The sequence below is a fragment of the Oncorhynchus nerka genome, linkage group LG7 (assembly GCF_034236695.1).
Source record: "Oncorhynchus nerka isolate Pitt River linkage group LG7, Oner_Uvic_2.0, whole genome shotgun sequence".
Lineage (NCBI taxonomy): Eukaryota > Metazoa > Chordata > Actinopteri > Salmoniformes > Salmonidae > Oncorhynchus > Oncorhynchus nerka.
This window is the reverse complement of record NC_088402.1, coordinates 40,490,502-40,512,415: the sequence shown is the minus strand read 5'-3', so window position 1 is coordinate 40,512,415 and position 21,914 is coordinate 40,490,502. Positions and strand designations below refer to the sequence as shown.

Genomic DNA, 21,914 nt, shown 5'->3' with positions numbered 1-21,914 from the left:
ATTTCTCTCTGTGCAACCTCTCCAATGCCATCCGTCATCTTGATAACAGCTCTATATGGCTTGTAGAGGAGAGTTCAATACTTTTTGGGGGGGCGGGGAATAAAAACGCCTGAACAAAAATATAAATGCAATATGCAACAATTTCAACAATTTGACCGAGTTCATATAAGGAAATCAGTCAATTAAAATAAATGAATTAGGCTCTAATCTATGGATTTCACATGAATCGGCAGGGGCGCAGCCATGGGTGGGCCTGGGAGGGTACAGGTCCACCCACTTGGGAGCCAGGCACAGCCAAGCAGAATGAGTTTTCCCCCACAAAAAGAGCTTTATTACAGACAGAAATACACCTGAGATTCATCAGCTGTTCTCAGACAATCCCGCAGGTGAAGAAGCTGGATGTGGAGGTCCTGGGTTGACGTGGTTTCACGTGGTCTGCGGTTGGTTGTACTGCCAAATTCTCTAAAACGACATGGTTAGAGAAATTAACATTACGTTCGCGGGCAACAGTTTTGGTGGACATTCCTGTAGTCAGCATGCCAATTGCATGCTCCGTCAAAACATGTGTCACGAGTCCGACCGAGGGTGTTTCCCCTTCCCGGGCGGGTGGCGCTCGGCGGTCGTCATCACCGGCCTATTAGCTGCCACTGATTGTTTTTTCCTCCCCCTCCTTGTATGTTTAGTGGTAGCACCTGTTCATGTTTTACATTTTACATTTAAGTCATTTAGCAGACGCTCTTATCCAGAGCGACTTACAAAATTGGTGCGTTCACCTTAAGACATCCAGTGGAATTAATTAGTTTGTCTTTATTAGACACCTGGTTGTTGTGCGGGATTATTTCTTTGTAAACCTTCGGCTCTGTTGTACTTTTCTCCATTTGTACTTTTTCCCCTGTGTTTGGGAACGTTACTTTTGTGAGCAACCTGTGGTGCGTTGGTGCTAGTAAAAGACGCACAGCATTGAACTCTGTCTCCTGCATTTGACTCCACACCCACGACACCCGGAGCATTACAGAATCCGGCACCTATCAGATTGATGGAGTCAGCAGGAGCAGCAGCCAACCCTCTCCCATCGATGGAGGAATGGGTTCTCCACCACACCACCGTCCTCCATCGGATCAGATCCGCGATGGATCAAGTGATGGAGAGAATGGAAAGATGGGAGAGGAGTGGTCTCCTCTCTCCACCTTCGGCACCCACGGTTCCGGACTCCCCATCTCCCGACTCCAGCACCCTCCGTCTGACGCTACCGAGGGCTTATGATGGAGCGGCGGCGGGTTGCCAGGGGTTTCTGCTTCAGCTGGAGCTATACCTGGCCACCATCAGACCCACTCCCTCAGGAGCAGAGAGGGTGAGTGTCCTCATCTCCTGCCTCACGGGTCGTGCTCTGGAGTGGGCGAACGCAGTCTGGAATGGCCCAGACTCAGCGCGGGAGCACTACACAGAGTTTTCCTGCCGCTTCCGTGCCGTGTTTGATCACCCTCTAGACGGCCGAGCGGTGGGAGAACGACTATTTCATCTCAGGCAGGAGAAGAGGAGCGCCCAGGATTACGCGCTGGAGTTCCGGACCTTGGCAGCCGGATCTGGGTGGAACGACAGGGCCCTTATGGACCACTACAGGTGTAGTCTCCGAGAGGACGTCCGCCGGGAGTTAGCGTGTCGGGACACCACTCTGTCACTGGATCAGCTGATCGACATGTCCATTCGACTGGATAATCTGCTGGCTGCCCGCGGGCGTTCAGAGAGGGTTCTGTGCGTTCCACCACCCAGCCCCTCCGCTCCCATTCCCATGGAGTTGGGAGGGGCTACGCCGAGGGGTACCAGAACCCGCTTTGAGGACAATACAGTGCCACTGACACGGCCTGCAACGAAAACATGCGGTCTCTCCTTCACTGCAGCCGAGGTGAGTAAGACATTTAAACGTGTTAACCCTCGCAAGGCTGCAGGCCCAGACGGCATCCCCAGCCGCGCCCTCAGAGCATGCGCAGACCAGCTGGCCGGTGTGTTTACGGACATATTCAATCAATCCCTATACCAGTCTGCTGTTCCCACATGCTTCAAGAGGGCCACCATTGTTCCTGTTCCCAAGAAAGCTAAGGTAACTGAGCTAAACGACTACCGCCCCGTAGCACTCACTTCCGTCATCATGAAGTGCTTTGAGAGACTAGTCAAGGACCATATCACCTCCACCCTACCTGACACCCTAGACCCACTCCAATTTGCTTACCGCCCAAATAGGTCCACAGACGATGCAATCTCAACCACACTGCACACTGCCCTAACCCACCTGGACAAGAGGAATACCTATGTGAGAATGCTGTTCATCGACTACAGCTCGGCATTCAATACCATAGTACCCTCCAAGCTCGTCATCAAGCTCGAGACCCTGGGTCTCGACCCCGCCCTGTGCAACTGGGTACTGGACTTCCTGACGGGCCGCCCACAGGTGGTGAGGGTAGGCAACAACATCTCCTCCCGCTGATCCTCAACACGGGGCCCCACAAGGGTGCGTTCAGGGCCCTCTCCTGTACTCCCTGTTCACCCACGACTGCGTGGCCATGCACGCCTCCAACTCAATCATCAAGTTTGCGGACGACACAACAGTGGTAGGCTTGATTACCAACAACGACGAGACGGCCTACAGGGAGGAGGTGAGGGCCCTCGGAGTGTGGTGTCAGGAAAATAACCTCACACTCAACGTCAACAAAACTAAGGAGATGATTGTGGACTTCAGGAAACAGCAGAGGGAACACCCCCTATCCACATCGATGGATCAGTAGTGGAGAGGGTAGCAAGTTTTAAGTTCCTCGGCATACACATCACAGACAAACTGAATTGGTCCACTCACACTGACAGCGTCGTGAAGAAGGCGCAGCAGCGCCTCTTCAACCTCAGGAGGCTGAAGAAATTCGGCTTGTCACCAAAAGCACTCACAAACTTCTACAGATGCACAATCGAGAGCATCCTGGCGGGCTGTATCACCGCCTGGTACGGCAACTGCTCCGCCCTCAACCGTAAGGCTCTCCAGAGGGTAGTGAGGTCTGCACAACGCATCACCGGGGGCAAACTACCTGCCCTCCAGGACACCTACACCACCCGATGTTACAGGAAGGCCATAAAGATCATCAAGGACATCAACCACCCGAACCACTGCCTGTTCACCCCGCTATCATCCAGAAGGCGAGGTCAGTACAGGTGCATCAAAGCTGGGACCGAGAGACTGAAAAACAGCTTCTATCTCAAGGCCATCAGACTGTTAAACAGCAATCACTAACATTGAGTGGCTGCTGCCAACACACTGTCATTGACACTGACCCAACTCCAGCCACTTTAATAATGGGAATTGATGGGAAATGATGTAAATATATCACTAGCCACTTTAAACAATGCTACCTTATATAATGTTACTTACCCTACATTATTCATCTCATATGCATATGTATATACTGTACTCTAGATCATCGACTGCATTCTTATGTCACTAGCCACTTTAACTATGCCACTTTGTTTACTTTGTCTACATACTCATCTCATATGTATATACTGTACTCGATACCATCTACTGTATGCTGCTCTGTACCATCACTCATTCATATATCCTTATGTACATATTCCTTATCCCCTTACACTGTGTATAAGACAGTAGTTTTGGAATTGTTAGTTAGATTACTTGTTGGTTATCACTGCATTGTCGGAACTAGAAGCACAAGCATTTCGCTACACTCGCATTAACATCTGCTAACCATGTGTTTGTGACAAATAAAATTTGATTGATTTGATTTGAGGTGGCCTTCCCTGCACCAACTGTGGTCGGAGAGGGCACACGTCTGATCGGTGCTGGGGGGGTCCGTCTGGGAGTAGAGATGGCAGGCGGAACGCTTCTCGGTCACCCCAGGTGAGTCAGCATCAAACTCACCCAGAACCCCTTGTTGGCCATATGTTTGTCTTAACCTCTTTCCTTCACTTTTTTCCCTCTTCCCAGCATAGGGCGCTAGTCGATTCAGGCGCAGCTGGGAACTTTATGGATCGCGGACTCGCCCTTAAGTTAGGGGTTCCGCTGGTGCCGATAGATTCTCCTTTCCCCGTGCACTCCCTAGATAGCCGGCCATTAGGGTCAGGGATGGTCGGGGAGACCACGGTCCCACTGGACATGGTGACGCAGGGGAATCATAGGGAGCGTATCAGTTTTTTTATTATTGATTCGCCTGCGTTTCCAGTGGTGCTGGGGACTCCCTGGCTGGCCCGGCACAATCCTAAAATTTCGTGGAGACAGGGGGTTCTCCAGGGGTGGTCAGAGGAGTGTTCTGGAAGGTGTTTGGGAGTTTCCATCGGTGCCACGTCGGTGGAGAGTCCAGACCAGGGTTCCACGGTGTGCATTCCCCCCGAGTATGCCGATTTGGCAATCGCTTTCAGTAAAGTGAAAGCGACTAAATTACCACCTTATCGACCGGGAAGGGATTGTACGATAGATCTCCAGGTGGACGCTGCGCTTCCCAAGAGTCACGTGTACCCGCTGTCCCAGGAGGAGACGTTGGCAATGGAGACATATGTCACGGAGTCGCTGGGACAGGGGTACATTCGGCCCTCCATTTCACCCGTCTCCTCGAGTTTCTTTTTTGTGAGGAAAAAGGAGGGAGGTTTGCGTCCGTGTATCGATTATAGAGGTCTAAACGCCATCACAGTGGGGTATAGTTACCCTCTACCTCTCATCGCTACGGCGGTGGAATCGTTCCACGGAGCGCAGTTCTTCACAAAACTGGATCTCAGGAGCGCGTATAGTCTGGTGCGTATTCGGAAGGGAGACGAGTGGAAAACCGCATTTAGTACTACATCCGGCCACTATGAGTACCTCGTCATGCCGTATGGGTTAAAGAATGCTCCAGCCGTTTTCCAATCCTTTGTAGACGAGATTCTCAGGGACCTGTGCGGGCAGGGAGTGGTTGTTTATATCGATGACATTCTGATCTACTCGGCCACTCACACCGCGCATGTGTCTCTGGTGCGCAAAGTGCTTGGTAGACTGCTGGAGCATGACCTATACGTCAAGGCTGAGAAATGCGTGTTCTCTAAACGAGCCGTCTCTTTTCTGGGATATCGCATTTCCACCTCGGGGGTGGTGATGGAGGGTGACCGCATTAGGGCCGTGCGTAATTGGCCGACTCCAACCACGGTAAAAGAGGTGCAGCGGTTTTTGGGTTTTGCCAACTACTACCGGAGGTTTATCCGGGGTTTTGGCCAGATAGCGGCTCCCATTGCCTCACTGCTGAAGGGGGGCCCGGTGCGGTTGCAGTGGTCAGCAGAGGCGGACAGAGCATTCAACAAGTTGAAGGCGCTGTTCACTGATGCGCCCGTGTTGGCGCATCCGGACCCCTCTCTAGCATTCATAGTGGAGGTGGACACGTCCGAGGCTGGGGTGGGTGCCGTGCTATCACAGCGCTCGGGTACGCCACCAAAACTCCGCCCCTGCGCTTTCTTCTCAAGGAAGCTCAGCCCAGCGGAGCGTAACTATGATGTGGGGGACCGGGAGTTGCTAGCGGTGGTTAGAGCTCTGAAGGTGTGGAGACACTGGCTTGAGGGGGCTAAGCACCCTTTTCTTATCTGGACCGACCACCAGAATCTGGAGTATATTCGGGCAGCTAGGAGACTTAACCCACGTCAGGCAAGGTGGGCCATATTCTTCACCCGGTTCCGGTTTACTTTGTCTTATAGACCGGGCTCCCAGAACGTGAAGGCTGACGCACTGTCCCGCCTTTATGACACCGAGGATGGGTCCACCGAACCTACTCCCATCCTTCCCGCCTCAAAGCTGGTAGCTCCAGTGGTATGGGAGGTGGACTCGGACATCGAGCGGGCGTTACGGGCTGAACCCGCGCCTCCTCAGTGTCCAGCGGGGCGAAGGTACGTGCCGCTTGGGTTTCGGGACAAACTGATTCGGTGGGCTCACGTCCTACCCTCCTCGGGTCACCCTGGGGTAACGAGGACAGTGGGGAGCCTTCAGGGGAGGTATTGGTGGCCTACGTTGGTTAAGGACGTTAAGGGTTATGTCTCCTCTTGCTCAGTGTGCGCTCAGAGTAAGGCTCCTAGGCACCTTCCTAGAGGGAAGCTACAACCCCTCCCCGTTCCACAGCGGCCATGGTCACATCTGTCCATAGATTTCCTGACCGATCTCCCGCGTCTCAGGGGAACACCGCGGTTCTAGTGATTGTGGATCGGTTTTCTAAGTCCTGCCGTCTCCTCCCGTTGCCCGGTATCCCTACAGCCCTGCAGACTGCGGAGGCATTATTTACCCATGTCTTTCGGCACTACGGGGTGCCGGAGGACATCGTTTCTGATCGGGGCCCCCAATTCACGTCTCGGGTATGGAAAGCGTTTATGGAACGTTTGGGGGTCTCTGTCAGCCTGACCTCCGGTTATCACCCCGAGAGTAATGGGCAGGTGGAGAGAATGAACCAGGAGGTGGGTAGGTTTCTGCGGTCGTATTGCCAGGATCAGCCAGGGGAGTGGGCACGATACATTCCTTGGGCTGAAATGGCTCAGAACTCACTACGCCACTCCTCTACTAACGTGTCCCCTTTTCAGTGTGTGTTGGGGTACCAGCCGGTCCTGGCACCATGGCATCCGAGCCAGACCGAGGCTCCTGCGGTGGAGGAATGGGTACAGCGCTCCAAGGAGACCTGGAGGGCCGTCCAGGAATCTCTACGACAAGCGAGTGGACGGCTGAAGAGGAGTGCTGACCGCCACCGCAGTGAGGCCCCCGTGTTTGTACCGGGGGACAGGGTCTGGCTCTCGACCCGAAACCTACCTCTCCGCTTGCCCTGCCGGAAGCTGGGTCCGCAGTGTGTAGGGCCCTTTAAAGTCCTGAGGAGAATAAACGAGGTGTGTTATCGATTACAACTCCCTTCCTATTATCGTATTAACCCCTCGTTTCATGTGTCTCTCCTCAGGCCGGTGGTAGCTGGTCCCCTGCAGGACAGTGAGGTACCGGAGGTCCCTCCCCCCCTCTGGACATCGAGGGGACCCCGGCGTACACGATCCGGGCCATTCTGGACTCAAGACGCCGGGTGAGGGGCCTGCAGTACCTCGTGGACTGGGAGGGGTACGGTCCGGAGGAGAGGTGCTGGGTACCGGTGAGGGACATCTTGGATCCATCCATGTTGAGGGATTTCCATCGCCTCCATCCGGATCGCCCTGCACCTCGTCCTCCGGGGCGACCTCGAGGCCGGTGTCGGCGCGCTGCGGGAGCCACGCGTCAGAGGGGGGGTACTGTCACGAGTCCGACCGAGGGTGTTTCCCCTTCCCGGGCGGGTGGCGCTCGGCGGTCGTCATCACCGGCCTATTAGCTGCCACTGATTGTTTTTTCCTCCCCCTCCTTGTATGTTTAGTGGTAGCACCTGTTCATGTTTAATTAGTTTGTCTTTATTAGACAGCCGGTCCGCCTGGTTGTTGTGCGGGATTATTTCTTTGTAAACCTTCGGCTCTGTTGTAGAGGTACGTGCTTAGTGCCTAGTCGTGATTTTTTCCATTTGTACTTTTTCCCCTGTGTTTGGGAACGTTACTTTTGTGAGCAACCTGTGGTGCGTTGGTGCTAGTAAAAGACGCACAGCATTGAACTCTGTCTCCTGCATTTGACTCCACACCCACGACACCCGGAGCATTACAACATGAGACATCTGTGGCATTGTGTTGCATGACAAACCTGCATAGGTGCACCTGTGTAATGATCATCCTGTTTAATAAGCTTCTTGAAATGCCACACCTGTCAGTGGATGGATTATCTTGGCAAATGAGAAATCCTCACTAACAGGGCTGTAAACAAATTTGTTCACAACATTTTAGAGAAATACGCTTTTTGTGCTTATGGAGAATTTCTGGGATCTTTAATTTCAGCTCATGAAACATGGGACCAACACTTTATTTTTTTCATTTATATTTTTCAGTGTAGTTAGCTATTTACAAAATTATGTGCACTCCTCACCTCCACACACATTGTTCCTTAGATATACAACATTCCCAGAATGTTCCCAGAACTTTTTTTCTTCCAACATCCAAACGGGAACCACAGGGGAACATGGCATAAAAGTTCTAATTCCTCTAGTCTAGTTCCTAACCAGAACCCAACCCATGACCCCAACCAGTGTAAAGAAAGTTCTAATTCCTCTAGTTCCTAACCAGAACCCAACCCATGACCCCAACTAGTGTAAAGAAAGTTCTAATTCCTCTGGTTCGTAACCAGAACCCAACCCATGACCCCAACCAGTGTAAAGAAAGTTCTAAGTTCTAATTCCTCTAGTTCCTAACCAGAACCCAACCCTCTGGTTCTAATTCCTCTGGTTCGTAACCAGAACCCAACCCATGACCCCAACCAGTGTAAAGGAAGTTCTAATTCCTCTAGTTCCTAACCAGAACCCAACCCATGACCCCAACCAGTGTAAAGAAAGTTCTAATTCCTCTAGTTCCTAACCAGAACCCAACCCATGACCCCAACCAGTGTAAAGAAAGTTCTAATTCCTCTAGTTCCTAACCAGAACCCAACCCATGACCCCAACTAGTGTAAAGAAAGTTCTAATTCCTCTGGTTCGTAACCAGAACCCAACCCATGACCCCAACCAGTGTAAAGGAAGTTCTAATTCCTCTAGTTCCTAACCAGAACCCAACCCATGACCCCAACCAGTGTAAAGAAAGTTCTAATTCCTCTAGTTCCTAACCAGAACCCAACCCATGACCACAACCAGTGCAAAGAAAGTTCTAATAACGTTATTTTATGAGGTTATTTCAACGTTCTCAGAACAATGTGTTTCTACCTTACCAAAATAGCGACGTTCCCTAAAGTTACTTCTTTCATACTTAGAAAAATTACTTTTCCACAATGTTCCCAGAATGTTCTGTGAAAGTAATTTTTCAAAGAACCGAAGGAGAAACGAAGGAGAACCTTTAGAGAACGTTGCAGGAACGTTCTATGCTAGCTGGGCCCCTCCCTTCACCCCATTTCCCACTAGGGGAGGAAGTGGCAGATCTTTGATGACATCATGGCATGCTCATCTCCTTTGTCTGCTCTGTCTGAGTCTCTATCCGTTTGTGTCCATCCATTAAACAACATCAGGCAGAATGCTAGTGGGGAGATCTGACAGTACTTGCTACAGAGTGGGTTGGGTGCAGAGTGGGGACATAGGGTCAGTGCCACTACTTTTGTGGGATTACCTAATTCACTAAAAGAGGAGAATTATATAAAACTCAGTTAAAAAGGAATCACCACTTAGCAACCCTTTCAAACATCAAACATATCTGATAAATATTAGTTCTGAATCATCTCTTTTATTAGAGAAACTGCAGCTCATCATATCAGAGTTACAGAGTGGGACAGTTTTTTTAGCGTCTGATTGCATCACTATTTCAAACCCAAGATTATTCCATAGAAAGGCCTGATAAGAGAACCCAATCAGTAGAACCCAACCGGTTTTAAGAACCCAACCAGTGAACCAAACCAGTATAAAAAAACAGTATAAAAAACAGTATAAAGAACTCAACTGGCATAAAGAACCCAACCAGTATAAAGAACCCAACCAGTACCCAACCAATGAACCCCACGAGTGAAGAACCCAACCAGAACCTAACCAGTACCCAACCAATGAACCCAACCAGTATGAAGAACCTAACCAGTATAAAGACCCCAACCAACCAGTGTAAAGAACGCAACCAGTATGAAGACCCTAACCAACCAGTGTAATGAACCCAACCAGTATAAAGACCCTAACCAACCAGTGTAATGAACCTAACCAGTATAAAGACCTCAACCGGTGTAAAGAACCCAACCAGTATAAAGAACCCAACCAGTATAAAGACCCCAACCAACCAGTGTAAAGAACCCAACCAGTATAAAGACCCTAACCAACCAGTGTAATGAACCCAACCAGTATAAAGACCCCAACCAACCAGTGTAATGACCCCAACCAGTACAAAGACCCCAACCAACCAGTGTAATGAACCCAACCAGTATAAAGACCCCAAACAACCAGTGTAATGAACCCAACCAGTATAAAGACCCTAAACAACCAGTGTAATGAACCCAACTACTATAAAGATCCCAAACAACCAGTGTAATGAACCCAACAATTACAAAGATCCCAAACAACCAGTGTAATGAACCCAACCAGTATAAAGACCCTAAACAACCAGTGTAATGAACCCAACCAGTACAAAGACCCCAACCAACCAGTGTAATGAACCCAACCAGTATAAAGACCCCAAACAACCAGTGTAATGAACCCAACCAGTACAAAGATCCCAAACAACCAGTGTAATGAACCCAACCAGTATAAAGACCCTAAACAACCAGTGTAATGAACCCAACCAGTACAAAGACCCCAACCAACCAGTGTAATGAACCCAACCAGTATAAAGACCCCAAACAACCAGTGTAATGAACCCAACCAGTACAAACCAACCAGACCCAGTATAAAACCAACCAGTGTAATGAACCCAACCAGTATAAAGAACCCAAACAACCAGTGTAATGAACCCAACCAGTACAAAGACCCTAAACCAACCAGTGTAATGAACCCAACCAGTATAAAGACCCCAAACAACCAGTGTAATGAACCCAACCAGCACAAAGACCCCAAACAACCAGTGTAATGAACCCAACCAGCACAAAGACCCAAAACAACCAGTGTAATGAACCCAACCAGTACAAAGACCCCAAACAACCAGTGTAATGAACCCAACCAGTATAAAGACCCCAAACAACCAGTGTAATGAACCCAACCAGTACAAAGACCCCAACCAACCAGTGCAATGATACCAACCACTACAAAGACCCCAACCAACCAGTATAATGAACCCAACCAGTACAAAGACCCCAACCATTCCAGTGTAATGATACAAACCAGTACAAAGACGCCAACCAACCAGTGTAATGAACCCAACCAGTACAAAGACCCCAACCAACCAGTGTAATGATACAAACCAGTACAAAGACCCCAACCAACCAGTGTAATGAACCCAACCAGTACAAAGACCCTAAACAACCAGTGTAATGAACCCAACCAGTACAAAGACCCTAAACAACCAGTGTAATGAACCCAACCGTTATGATGAAAAACAAAGAAAGGAAGTGAACAGCCGTGTTTTGGGAGGGGGAGAGAGGGGGCTTGCGGGGGAGTTCTTCTATGAATGGAGAGGGTGACTCAGGTGATGTGTCATCGTACACATTCTATAAAAGAGAACATTTGGGTTTGTGAACTCATTTAGGGGGATGAAAGATTGGGGCTGCTGACAGTTTATTTACAACTTTTGGATTTTGGGGTGACGATGAAATGTAAGTATTTCTGATACTACACTATTGATTGGGGATGTAATGTGCCTGTGGGGAGGGGGGGAGGGGTGTATACATTTTGTAACCTGCCAACAATTCTGATTAAAGGTATAATTCAGCGATTTTGCATATTTAGATATTTGTTTCCTTATCTTGAAAGCAGTCTATGGAAAAGGAGTGACTGCAATCCACACGAGCACTTTTGGACCAATTCCTCACGCAAATCAATCTCCACCATTTAGCACCAAAATATTTAAAACCAAAATAGTCAAAATAGTTTGAGACCAACACAATCCATTTAAGACATGATTTGGGCAGAGTGGAAACAAATAAGCAAATAAATAAATATATAAAACTACTGACTAGTCAGCTCTTCACGCTGCATCGTTTGGAAGGGCTCGTAAGCAAGCGTTTCATGGCAAAGTCTACCAGATGTATTTGGTGCATATGACAAATAAAATGTCATTTTGATTTTGATTTAAGCTATTTATTCTACTTAGAAGAGTGATACAGGCAGCTCCAAAACACTATAACAATAGGTTTCCAGAAACTGAACTTAGACTAATACTGTTCCACTGTACGTAGACAAAGCTGTGCACTTACAAGCAGCAACGTGTGCAGAATTTCTCAAATACATGGGGGTGTTAGGTCAGCCCAAGGCTACGGGAAACTTCAGTGCAGTGCTTTCTGAATCAGCTGTACAGTATAAATACTGGGTCAGGAATAGCTTTTTTACCAGTGCAAAAGTGACATACATTTTTCAAAGAAATGACTGCACAGGAAATGGTTACCTCTAAAGGTAACTCTCTTGGCTAAATGTAACATATGAATATAAGTACAGAATGTTGTTTCTAAACTTAAGCAAGTGTTCCAAGTATAATTGATTTAGGTTTTTGTATACGTCAGACTATGCTCGATTAACCTCTAAAATTCTAAGCGGCGGGGGGGGGCTAATATTTGGAATTGTTTTAAGATGGATAAGTTATCGATTTAGAATTTTAGGACCCCTTCAGGTGTCTTTTATTTGATAAAATATTGCATTTGGCCTTTACTACTATAACCCATAGAAGCACATTGACAATTATAAAGGAAAAAGGAAAAACAGTAAGAATTGCTACCGGATTATTCTACTGGCAATGTACTGTACTGATCATCAACATGTAGCTCAGACAGATTCCATCTCACTCCTTCATGTTCACATGGAATGTAAGATGTCTACCACAACATACTCAGCATTCATCGTCAATGACTTGGCTTCAACTGCAATATCGTGTTTAGTTCTGGTTGGTGATCTTTTGAAGGTTTGGTTGCAGTCTGCTGGCTAAGAAAACAGTTGGCATCAATGCTTGTCATTTCGTGATTGGATATCATCAAATGAATCACTATCCTACTGATTCAGAGCCATAATGCTTGCTAGCAATAACCACATAGTCTAGAAAAGGTTCTTTGAAGTTGTCGGCTTGATGAGTCAATGATGAAACCGTTGCACTCCATGCTGATTGGATGACCCCTTTTCCAAACACAACCTCTTTTTCAACTGGAAGCTATCAGGTCTATGCATTTCCCGTTCATGGAAGCATATGGCATCTCATGTTAAAGGCAAGTTACACCAAAGTGAGGGTGGGGGGGCAAGATAAAATAAATATCTGTTTCCATAATGGTTTCTTGCTCTCTGGGAAGACAAAAACCTGTTACGTGGTAACCAATCAGTGTGTCCACTCACTCGAATGTAGGCCTACCATGTGGTCTGGTACCATGTGGTCTGGTACCATGTGGTCTGGTACCATGTGGTCTGCTACTATGTGGTCTGGTACCATGTGGTCTGGTACCATGTGGTCTGCTACCATGTGGTCTGGTACCATGTGGTCTGCTACTATGTGGTCTGGTACCATGTGGTCTGGTACCATGTGGTCTGGTACCATGTGGTCTGGTACCATGTGGTCTGGTACCATGTGGTCTGGTACTATGTGGTCTGGTACCATGTGGTCTGGTACCATGTGGTTTGGTACTATGTGGTCTGGTACCATGTGGTCTGGTACTATGTGGTCTGGTACCATGTGGTCTGGTACCATGTGGTCTGGTACTATGTGGTCTGGTACCACCACTTAGCAATTGTTGAATAATAAACCTTTTTTGAATTGTTGATAAATGCTGTGATCTTGAATGTAACACTGATCCAATGCCTCATTTAATGTAGCTCTCTAAAATTATGATTTATTTCTTATCTCTGCAGTGTGCCTGGACTCCACACAGTCTCTCCTCCTGTTGCTGCTATTAGCCCGGCTGCTTGTCCTTTCGTGGTCACGCCCCACCCAAAAGTGCCCCCTCTGTGCCCATCTGACAGTGATGGTCCAGCAAATGAGAAGCCTGCAGATGCTGACAAGGAATCTACAGGTGAGTGAGTTGACCATAGTTTGGTAGGCATTGCTAGTCATGTTTGGTAGGCATTGCTAGTCATGTTTGGTAGGCATTGCTAGTCATGTTTGGTAGGCATTGCTAGTCATGTTTGGTAGGCATTGCTAGTCATGTTTGGTAGGCATTGCTAGTCATGTTTGGTAGGCATTGCTAGTCATGTTTGGTAGGCATTGCTAGTCATGTTTGGTAGGCATTGCTAGTCATGTTTGGTAGGCATTGCTAGTCATTGCTGGTCAACATACGCTCGTTCTGTGGCCATCCAATTGAACTCTTATCCATGTCCTCTTAAATTAGAGTGAAAGTGAGTTCGGCGGTATGGAGCTTACGGAGTACAATCTAGACTCTCTTCCCGAGATGGAGCACACGGCCAATCACCTCAGTTCATTAAAGGTATGTAAGCGTCTACTCAAGTCCAGTCCTTATTGCATGCTCTCTCTAAATAACTACAGTGTCTTCAGAAAATATTAATATCCCTTGACTTTTTCCACATTTTGTTGTGTTACAAAGTGTGAATTAAATGGATGTAATTGTCATTTCTTGTCTGTAATGTCAAAGTGGAAGAAAAAAAACTTTATTTTATTTTTATTAATGGAAAATAAAACAAATATATTTTGATCAGATAAGTCTCTAATAGCTTGGCAAACCTGGATTGTACAATATTTGCCCATTATTCTTTAAAAAATTCTTCAAGCTCTGTCAAGTTGGTTAATGATCATTGCTAGACAGCCATTTTCAAGTCTTGCCATAGATTTTCAATCCAATTTAAGTCAAAACTGTAACTAGGCCACTCTGTAACATTCAACGTCGTCTTGGGTAGCAACTCCAGTATATATTTTCCCCTGCCTTTTAGGTTATTTTCCTACTGAAAAGTGAATTTGTCACCCAGTGTCTGTTGGAAAACAGACTGAACCAGGTTTTCTTCTAGGACGTTGCCTGTGCTTAACTCTATTCCTTTTCTTGTTATCATAATAAACTCCCTAGTCCTTGCTGATGACAAGCATATCCATAACATGATGCAGCCTCCACCATGCTTGAAAATATGGAGAGTGGTACTCAGTAATATATTGTTTTGGATTTACCCCAAACAAAAGGCTTTTTATTCAGGACCAAAAAAGGTCATTTCTTTGCCTCATTTTTTGCAGTATTACTTTAGTGCCTTGTTGCAAACAAGATGCATGTTTTGGAATATTTGTATTCCTTACAGGTTTCCTTGTTTTCACTCTGACATTTAGGTTAGTATTGTGGAATAACTACAATGTTGTTGATCCATCCTCAGTTTTCTCCTACAACAGCCATTTAACTCTGGAAGTTGTTAAGTATGGGAAAAAAAAGTTAAATATTTAAAATCACCATTGGCCTCATTGTGAAATCCCTGAGTGGTTTCCTTCCTCTCTGTTAACTGAGTTAGGAAGGATGGCTGTATCTTTGTAGTGACTGGGTGTATTGACCATCGAAAGTGTAATTAATAACTTCACCATGCTCAAAGGGATATTCAATGTATGCTTTTTTTTGTACCCATCTACTAATAGGTGCCCTTCTTTGCGAGGCATTGGAAAACCTCCCTGGTCTTTGTCGTTGAATCTGTGCTTGAGATTCACTGCTCGACTGAGAGACCTTACAGATAATTGTATGTGTGGGGTACAGAGATGAGGTGGTCATTCAAACATCTTGTTAAACACCATTATTGCACACAGATTAAGTCCATGCAACTCATTATCTGACTTGCTAAGCACATTTTTACTCCTGAAGTTATTTAGCCTAGTCATAACAAAGGGGTTTAATGCTAATGTCTCAAGACATTTCAGCTTTTCATTTTGGATTCATTTGTAAAAATGTCCTTTACCACAATTGTAAATGTCCTTCAGTCAAGTATTGAATTTCAAGCACAGATAAACACCAGGGAGCTTTTCGAAAGCCTCATAAAGAAGAGCAGTGATTGGTATATGGGTAACAATAACAAATCAGACATTGAAAATAGATGTATTAGATGTATGGTTTAATATATTAAACCACCCAGACACATTAAAGATTTCAGTCGTCCTTCTGAACTGAGCTGCAGGACAGGAAGGAAACTGCTTAGGGATGTCACCAGGATGCCATTGATCAACAACATTTGAGGGACTCTACAATAATGACCTAAATGACATAGTGAAATATCACGCCAAAAAAACATGCACAGACAATGAATGAAGTTGATTCACTTAAACAGTGCAAGATGTATTGGGACTTGTCTGGTTAATGTTTTTCGGATATGTTTGCTTCAGAAAAATGGCAATTAATCCATATATCAGCAATAATGCACAAATCAATACAGATCTGAAAGTGATCTGAAAAAACAAGGCACTAAATTATTACTGCAAAAAAAACACAGCAAAATAATACACTTTTTGGCCTAAATTAAAAGCATTATGTTTGGGGCAAATCCAACAACACATCACTGAGTAACTGCCTCCTTATTTTCAAGTATGGTGGTGGCTGCATCGTGGTATGGGTATGCTTGACATCCACAAAGACTGGGGAGTTTTTCAGGATGAAAATAAATGGGAATTTGAAAAGAATAATGGGCAAATATTACACAATACAAGTGTGCAAAGCTCTTATGAGACTTACCCAAGAAGAATCGATGTCAAAGGTGTTCCTAACATGTTAAATACTTATGCAACGACTATATTTTAGTTATTTAATTTGTAGTCATATCGTTTTTGTTGGTATAATTGTTCTTTCATTTTGACATTACATAGTATTTTGTGTAGATTGTTGACAAAAAAATGACAATTAAATACATTTTAATCCCACTTTGTAAGACAACAAAATGTGAAGAAATCCAATGGGTCGGAATACTTTTGCAAGGAGCAGTATACAGTGCCAGTTGTCTGAAAGTGACAAGGTTTTATAAATGTAGTGACTTAAAGCAACATAAATGTATTCCATAATTCATCACTGCTCAGTTTATTTAATCTTTTGGGAGGAATTCTTCAGCGATGCTTTATAAATTCACCAGGAACACTTTTCAGAAACTTTTTTGACGTTGTACTAAATAGGATGTAAGCGTTTAAAACACAGTGTCAAGTCCCCAGTCTTCGGAATTCACACCTTGTCGTCCTCTCTTCCCTCTCCCAGCTAAACGACTCCCTCTCACAACTTTACACGGATCTCATCTCCTTTAAACTGCATGTTGACTGGATGATTGACTCCCGAGTCAATATGAGCTTGCCAGTCTCTCCCAAGACACTAGAGGTCGCTAAAGGCCTGCATAATCTCTCAAGCTTCTGTTCTACTGCACTACAGCAGGTAGGTAGCACAATATACTCTGTGTACAGTTCTAGGAATCACTTACGCGCTCAAATTCCAAACCTTATCTATATGTGAGGGAATATGTAACTGACCATAGATCAGAGTATAGGCTCAATGTACCCAAGCGTTTTAGCTTAGTCACGGTGTGTAAAGAACATCTATATAATATAACACACATGGAAAAGCTATTTGGATTTTGATAATTCACTGTGGTATGTTCAGGAGTCATATTTTAGAGTAACCCCTTTTCTTCCCCCATTATAGACTGCATGCCCACTACCCCAGATTTCCATCCCCTCCTTCCCAACACAACTCAAAGCCTGGGATGTGGCCCTCCTCTCCTACGAGATTCCTGAGCGGTTACGATTCTACTGTCAGTGGTCAACCAGAGTGTTGCTCCTCCTTAGGTCAAAGGTTCAGCGCCTTTGACATAAAGTTTCCCGCCATCTAAGTTCCTACTCTGTGCAACAACAAATGCCTTCCTCGAAAGCAGTGTTATCGTATTCAATTTAACTCAAGGTTTTTGCTGCGGTAAGCACGCTTACCTACTGTGACTGCGAATTGTGTTCAACTTGAGTATTTAAGACTCAGCTAACTGTAACGTCATTCTTTCAAACATAATGCCCTCTATACGGTCAATTGCTTTTTTACCTCTCCCTTTGGTCTTAGCTCATTTATATGTTGAAATGAAAATTCATCTTCTTCAATATACAGTCATTTGTAACATCCTTATTACAGTGATGTTACTGAAGAATGTGATTGAATTAGGGTGAACCCTGACCCTAACCCTGAATCTGACTGAGCCTATGACCCTGTTTTGTATTGTATTTACTGAATGTACAGTTATTTATTAACCAATTGTCTCATATCTGAGACTATTATATTTTCGATGCTGGCATCACATATTTTTTATACAAATACATTATCCATGGGATTTACCAATCTAAAATAAAAAAGACAGTGATATATTACCACGTTGTCCTGCATTTCTATACATCATTCTAAATAAAGACCAGGTGTCACCAGGTGTCACAGGAAGGCCAAGAAGATCACCTGGGACACCACGGACTGTTCTCCCCGCTTCCATCACTTAGACACGGACAGTATAGGAGCATCATGGTAAAAAAAAAGAAGGAAAGACTGGCCCATAGCTTGTAACCCCAGACCATCAGGCTGCAGTAGGTACCCTTTAAATGAAGTGTCACCCAGACATTTGCTACACATGAACATGTAACGCTGAGGACATATTGCTAACACAGCTAAAGTGACAGTACAGTTGTAAGTTGCGTGGTAATGCGAGGCACGGAGAAATGTATCCGCCCCAAGGGGGGCTGGAAGGGTTAGAAAAGATGTTGGGCAGAATAGCTGGTGGTCGGATGGGTGGCGGTGGGGGAGAAAGTTGGATAGTTGGCAAGCTGGAGGAAATAGAGTTGGCAGGCACCCAAGGTACGAGAGGATCGCACTATAAAGCTGTTTTGGTGCGTGACCCCCTGCAGCTGTTCGGTTTGTCAAATGAGGGGAGAGAGGGAGTTGGAGAGGAAGACAGAAAGAAAGACAGAAAGAAAGAAAGACAGAAAGAATTAATAAAAAAATAAAGAACGAAAGACAGACAGAAAGAAAAACAAAGACAAAAAGTCAGACTGAAAGACAGACAGACAGACAGAAAGACAGACAGAAAGACAGACAGAAAGACAGAAAGAAAGAAAGATAGACAGAAAGACAGACAGAAAGAAAGAAAGAAAGAAAGAAAGACAGAAAGAAAGAAAGAAAGAAAGAAAGAAAGAAAGAAAGAAAGAAAGAAAGAAAGAAAGAAAGAAAGAAAGAAAGAAAGAAAGAAAGAAAGAAAGAAAGAATAAAGACAAGGAATGAAAGAGGCACAAAACAGGTGGACAAGTTGAGGAAAAGAGGCAGTCATTTGAAAGCCTGTGATGGAGTGTGTGCCGCTTGTTAAGCACAGGTCACACACAGATGGTTATCCAAGACCAGGTTTGTCAGAGTGGCATGCCCTCTCTTGCTCCTCTTCAAAGGTGAAATGCAGCAAGAGTGGAGGGAGAGAGAGAGAGTGGAAAATGAGAGAGTGTCTGGATAAGTGTTTGGATAGACACAGGATAGACACCGGCGTTCATTTGTTGACTGACAGATCAAATTCAAAACATTGACTCTCCTTGGGCTCCACAACAGGGAGGGAAGGCAACAGTGGGAGTGGCTGGCTTTCGACTGATGGGACAGACAGCTCACCAGAGAATCCGGAAGGAGGGAGAGAATGAGGGAGGTGTGCGGAGGTGAGGAACAGGGGAGGGAGCAAGATAATGTAATGATTAAAGTAGGGGAGGAGATATCAAAACGCACAAACAGCAGGGATAGAAGAGCCTTTGCCGAGAAAGACAGACAAGGACAACTATTCGACAAGATCTCTAGAGCAGGAACTCTTTTACCTTGTGATTGGAAGCGCTACAGTGCAGCTTATGTTCTGTGGAAGCATTTCTGAAAGGTGCACTACTTGGTAGATGTGGGCAGGGATACAGATTCACTGCAACCTGTCTGTGAGGAACATCACAATATCAGTGTGAAGTCAACCACAGAGCCAAAATGACAGTAAGTAAGCCATCCTCTCAACCCCATTTTCCTCTGCAACCAAAGAAAGAATTAGGAGCGATGTGTTTCATTCAGCCAATAATCATCAAGGTTTAGGGAGACATTTGTCGAAGTTTTCTAAGATGTTGACTTCTTCTGGAATTGAGTTAATCCAGTTTAACTTCATAATTTTTTTCCCCGAAATGTATTAATAGACAATTCCCTTTTATTGCACTGTTATATAAACAAGGGGGGGTTCCAGTCTTTAATGCATGTATTGCCTCCGTTACAATAGTGTATTTTCCTTGATGACTACGCCAATTTAGAATTTATATCATGCATAAATGCATCAAGCCGTTCATAGGGCTATAAAGGGAAGTCTTTACATCTGGTTTAGTGATAAGCATCATGACAGATATCTGTTATGCTCCCATCTCCGCAGGCTGCCACGAGACTATTGGACGAGATGTGCCATCTCACGGCCCAGTCGCTGACATCACTGGAGACCTCGGACCACTTCCAGGTGGTCAAGATGTTAGGGGAGGGGTCGTACGGGAAGGTCATGTTGGCTGTACATCGGGAAAGAGGTCAACTATGGATCTGTTTTAATCCTAACCCCAGTTTGCCTGGCCTCGTATCTCCAGAATGTCTTTCTTTCTTGTGTTCTAATCACTTGTCTCTCTTTTCCTTCCCCCAAGGCACTCCAATGGCCCTGAAGTTCTTTCCTCGTGATTCCACAAATCTCTTCTCCTTTTTGCGAGAGTATAACCTCTCCCTCTCCTTCTGCACCCACCCGTCCCTGACCAAGGCCCTGGGCATTGCCTTCTCCACCCCCTCACATTACGTTTTCGCCCAGCAAGCCAGCCTCTTCGGTGATTTATACGACGTCATTGTCCCTGAGGTATAATATACAGTATGGTAAAAAAAATATTTAAAAAACGTCCACGCCCCTGAGACATTTGTCAGTGTTCTCTTATGAATCTTTGGTGACTAACAGAATGGGAAATGTAGTTCAACTGTGCCTATGTCTATGTCTCAGGTGGGTGTGGAGGAGGACTGTGTCCAGAGGGTGGTTTCCCAGCTGTGCGGTGCCCTAACCCACCTCCACTCCCTGGGCTTCGTCCACCGTGACGTCAAGCCCGAGAACATCTTCCTGGTCGACGCTGCCTGCCGCTGGGTCAAACTGGGCGACTTCGGCATGGCCAAGGCCACGGGAACCAAGGTACCCGGTGTGTGGTACAGTTCTGCTTACTGTACGCCCGAGGCAGAGATAGCAAAGGAGTCGGAGGATAGTAGACATAATACTGCTTCAAAACCAGATGGAGGAAATGGGTTGGACAGCAAGATCAAGAGGGTGTGGGTGTCGGTGGAGGCCAGTACAGACTGCTGGGCCTTGGGGATCCTCACCTACGCCATGCTGACTGGCAGTCTACCCTGGACTCAGACAGCGTCCGACGACCGCTCTTACATCAAGTACAAAGAGTGGTTTGACCAGCAGAAAGATCAAGAAGGTCAGGTCGATGAACTAGACCGATGGGGGGAAGGAAAAGACGAGGACATCATGATGAGTTTGGATAAAGACAAACAGAATCGGAGCAAGAGAAAATCCCCTCCGGTCGCCCCCCAGTTTGCCTGTTTCACCCCACTGGCCAGTTCCCTTTTCCTGTCACTACTTCACCCGCAGCCTAGGCTTCGCGGTAGGCCCGACGATGTGCTGGGCTACCTGGGAGAAGACTGGTTGCAGGTGAAGGAGAAGATACAGCTGGAGGAGGAGGAGGAGAAGAAAATGAGAGGGCGAGAGGTCATCAGCAACGAGAAAGAGAGGGAGGGGAAGGGGAGAGGGATAAAGGAGTGGCGACACACGATCATGAACTCACAAACTCAGAGGTGAAAGAGACAATGTTTTGACCTCCCAGAAGACAATACATATCCTCTGATGTGTCACATTGGTGCATAAAAAGACCTTGTACAGTATATAATACCACTACAGTTGCACTTACTATAAGATAAATAGCCATCAAGTCATTGTTGATACTGGATAGCATTTGGGGATAGACACAGCTGCAATTGGCTACTTTAGGGACTTGTAAGCACTTTAAAAGTATCATTTTGATGTGTTCAATCTAGTAAATTCTAAGTGTGACTTGATGATGGTGTTTCTGTATTCTAATGTTTTTTTAATAATATGTAAATGTCATCTGAATGTCATATAATTTCTTGTGGTTGGAATTGAGTCTAATAAACATTTTATTATGAATTATCATTTGGATTAAACTCATAACTTCAACGTTTTCCTGGGCCTGCCTCGCCTAGACTGCTA

At 45.9% G+C, this 21,914-nt stretch overlaps 2 protein-coding genes and 1 long non-coding RNA gene across 4 annotated transcripts; all 3 read left to right on the top strand.

Moving 5' to 3' along the window:
* The first annotated feature begins 3,231 nt into the window (after nucleotides 1-3,231).
* LOC135572485 (uncharacterized) lies at nucleotides 3,232-7,610 on the top strand. The gene is made up of 2 exons (XR_010464339.1): nucleotides 3,232-3,895; nucleotides 6,580-7,610. It is a non-coding gene; the product is annotated as an uncharacterized LOC135572485 (long non-coding RNA).
* A 5,812-nt stretch (nucleotides 7,611-13,422) lies between these two features.
* il11b (interleukin 11b) lies at nucleotides 13,423-18,003 on the top strand. The gene is made up of 4 exons (XM_029665489.2): nucleotides 13,423-13,705; nucleotides 14,021-14,116; nucleotides 16,847-17,017; nucleotides 17,285-18,003. Exons 1-4 carry the CDS (start codon nucleotides 13,658-13,660, stop codon nucleotides 17,447-17,449), a joined length of 480 nt encoding a protein of 159 aa, XP_029521349.1. The 5' UTR covers nucleotides 13,423-13,657; the 3' UTR covers nucleotides 17,450-18,003.
* Nucleotides 18,004-18,522: 519 nt separating this feature from the next.
* Nucleotides 18,523-21,857, top strand: LOC115132751 (serine/threonine-protein kinase SBK1-like). 2 transcript variants are annotated; one of them, XM_029665488.2, is made up of 4 exons: nucleotides 18,524-19,615; nucleotides 20,037-20,181; nucleotides 20,293-20,495; nucleotides 20,634-21,857. In XM_029665488.2, exons 1-4 carry the CDS (start codon nucleotides 19,610-19,612, stop codon nucleotides 21,483-21,485), a joined length of 1,206 nt encoding a protein of 401 aa, XP_029521348.1. In that variant the 5' UTR covers nucleotides 18,524-19,609; the 3' UTR covers nucleotides 21,486-21,857. The 2 variants fall into 2 exon arrangements, with proteins under 2 accessions (XP_029521347.1, XP_029521348.1); XM_029665487.2 differs by having other exon boundaries at nucleotides 18,523-19,615; nucleotides 20,037-20,495.
* Nucleotides 21,858-21,914: the final 57 nt, after the last annotated feature.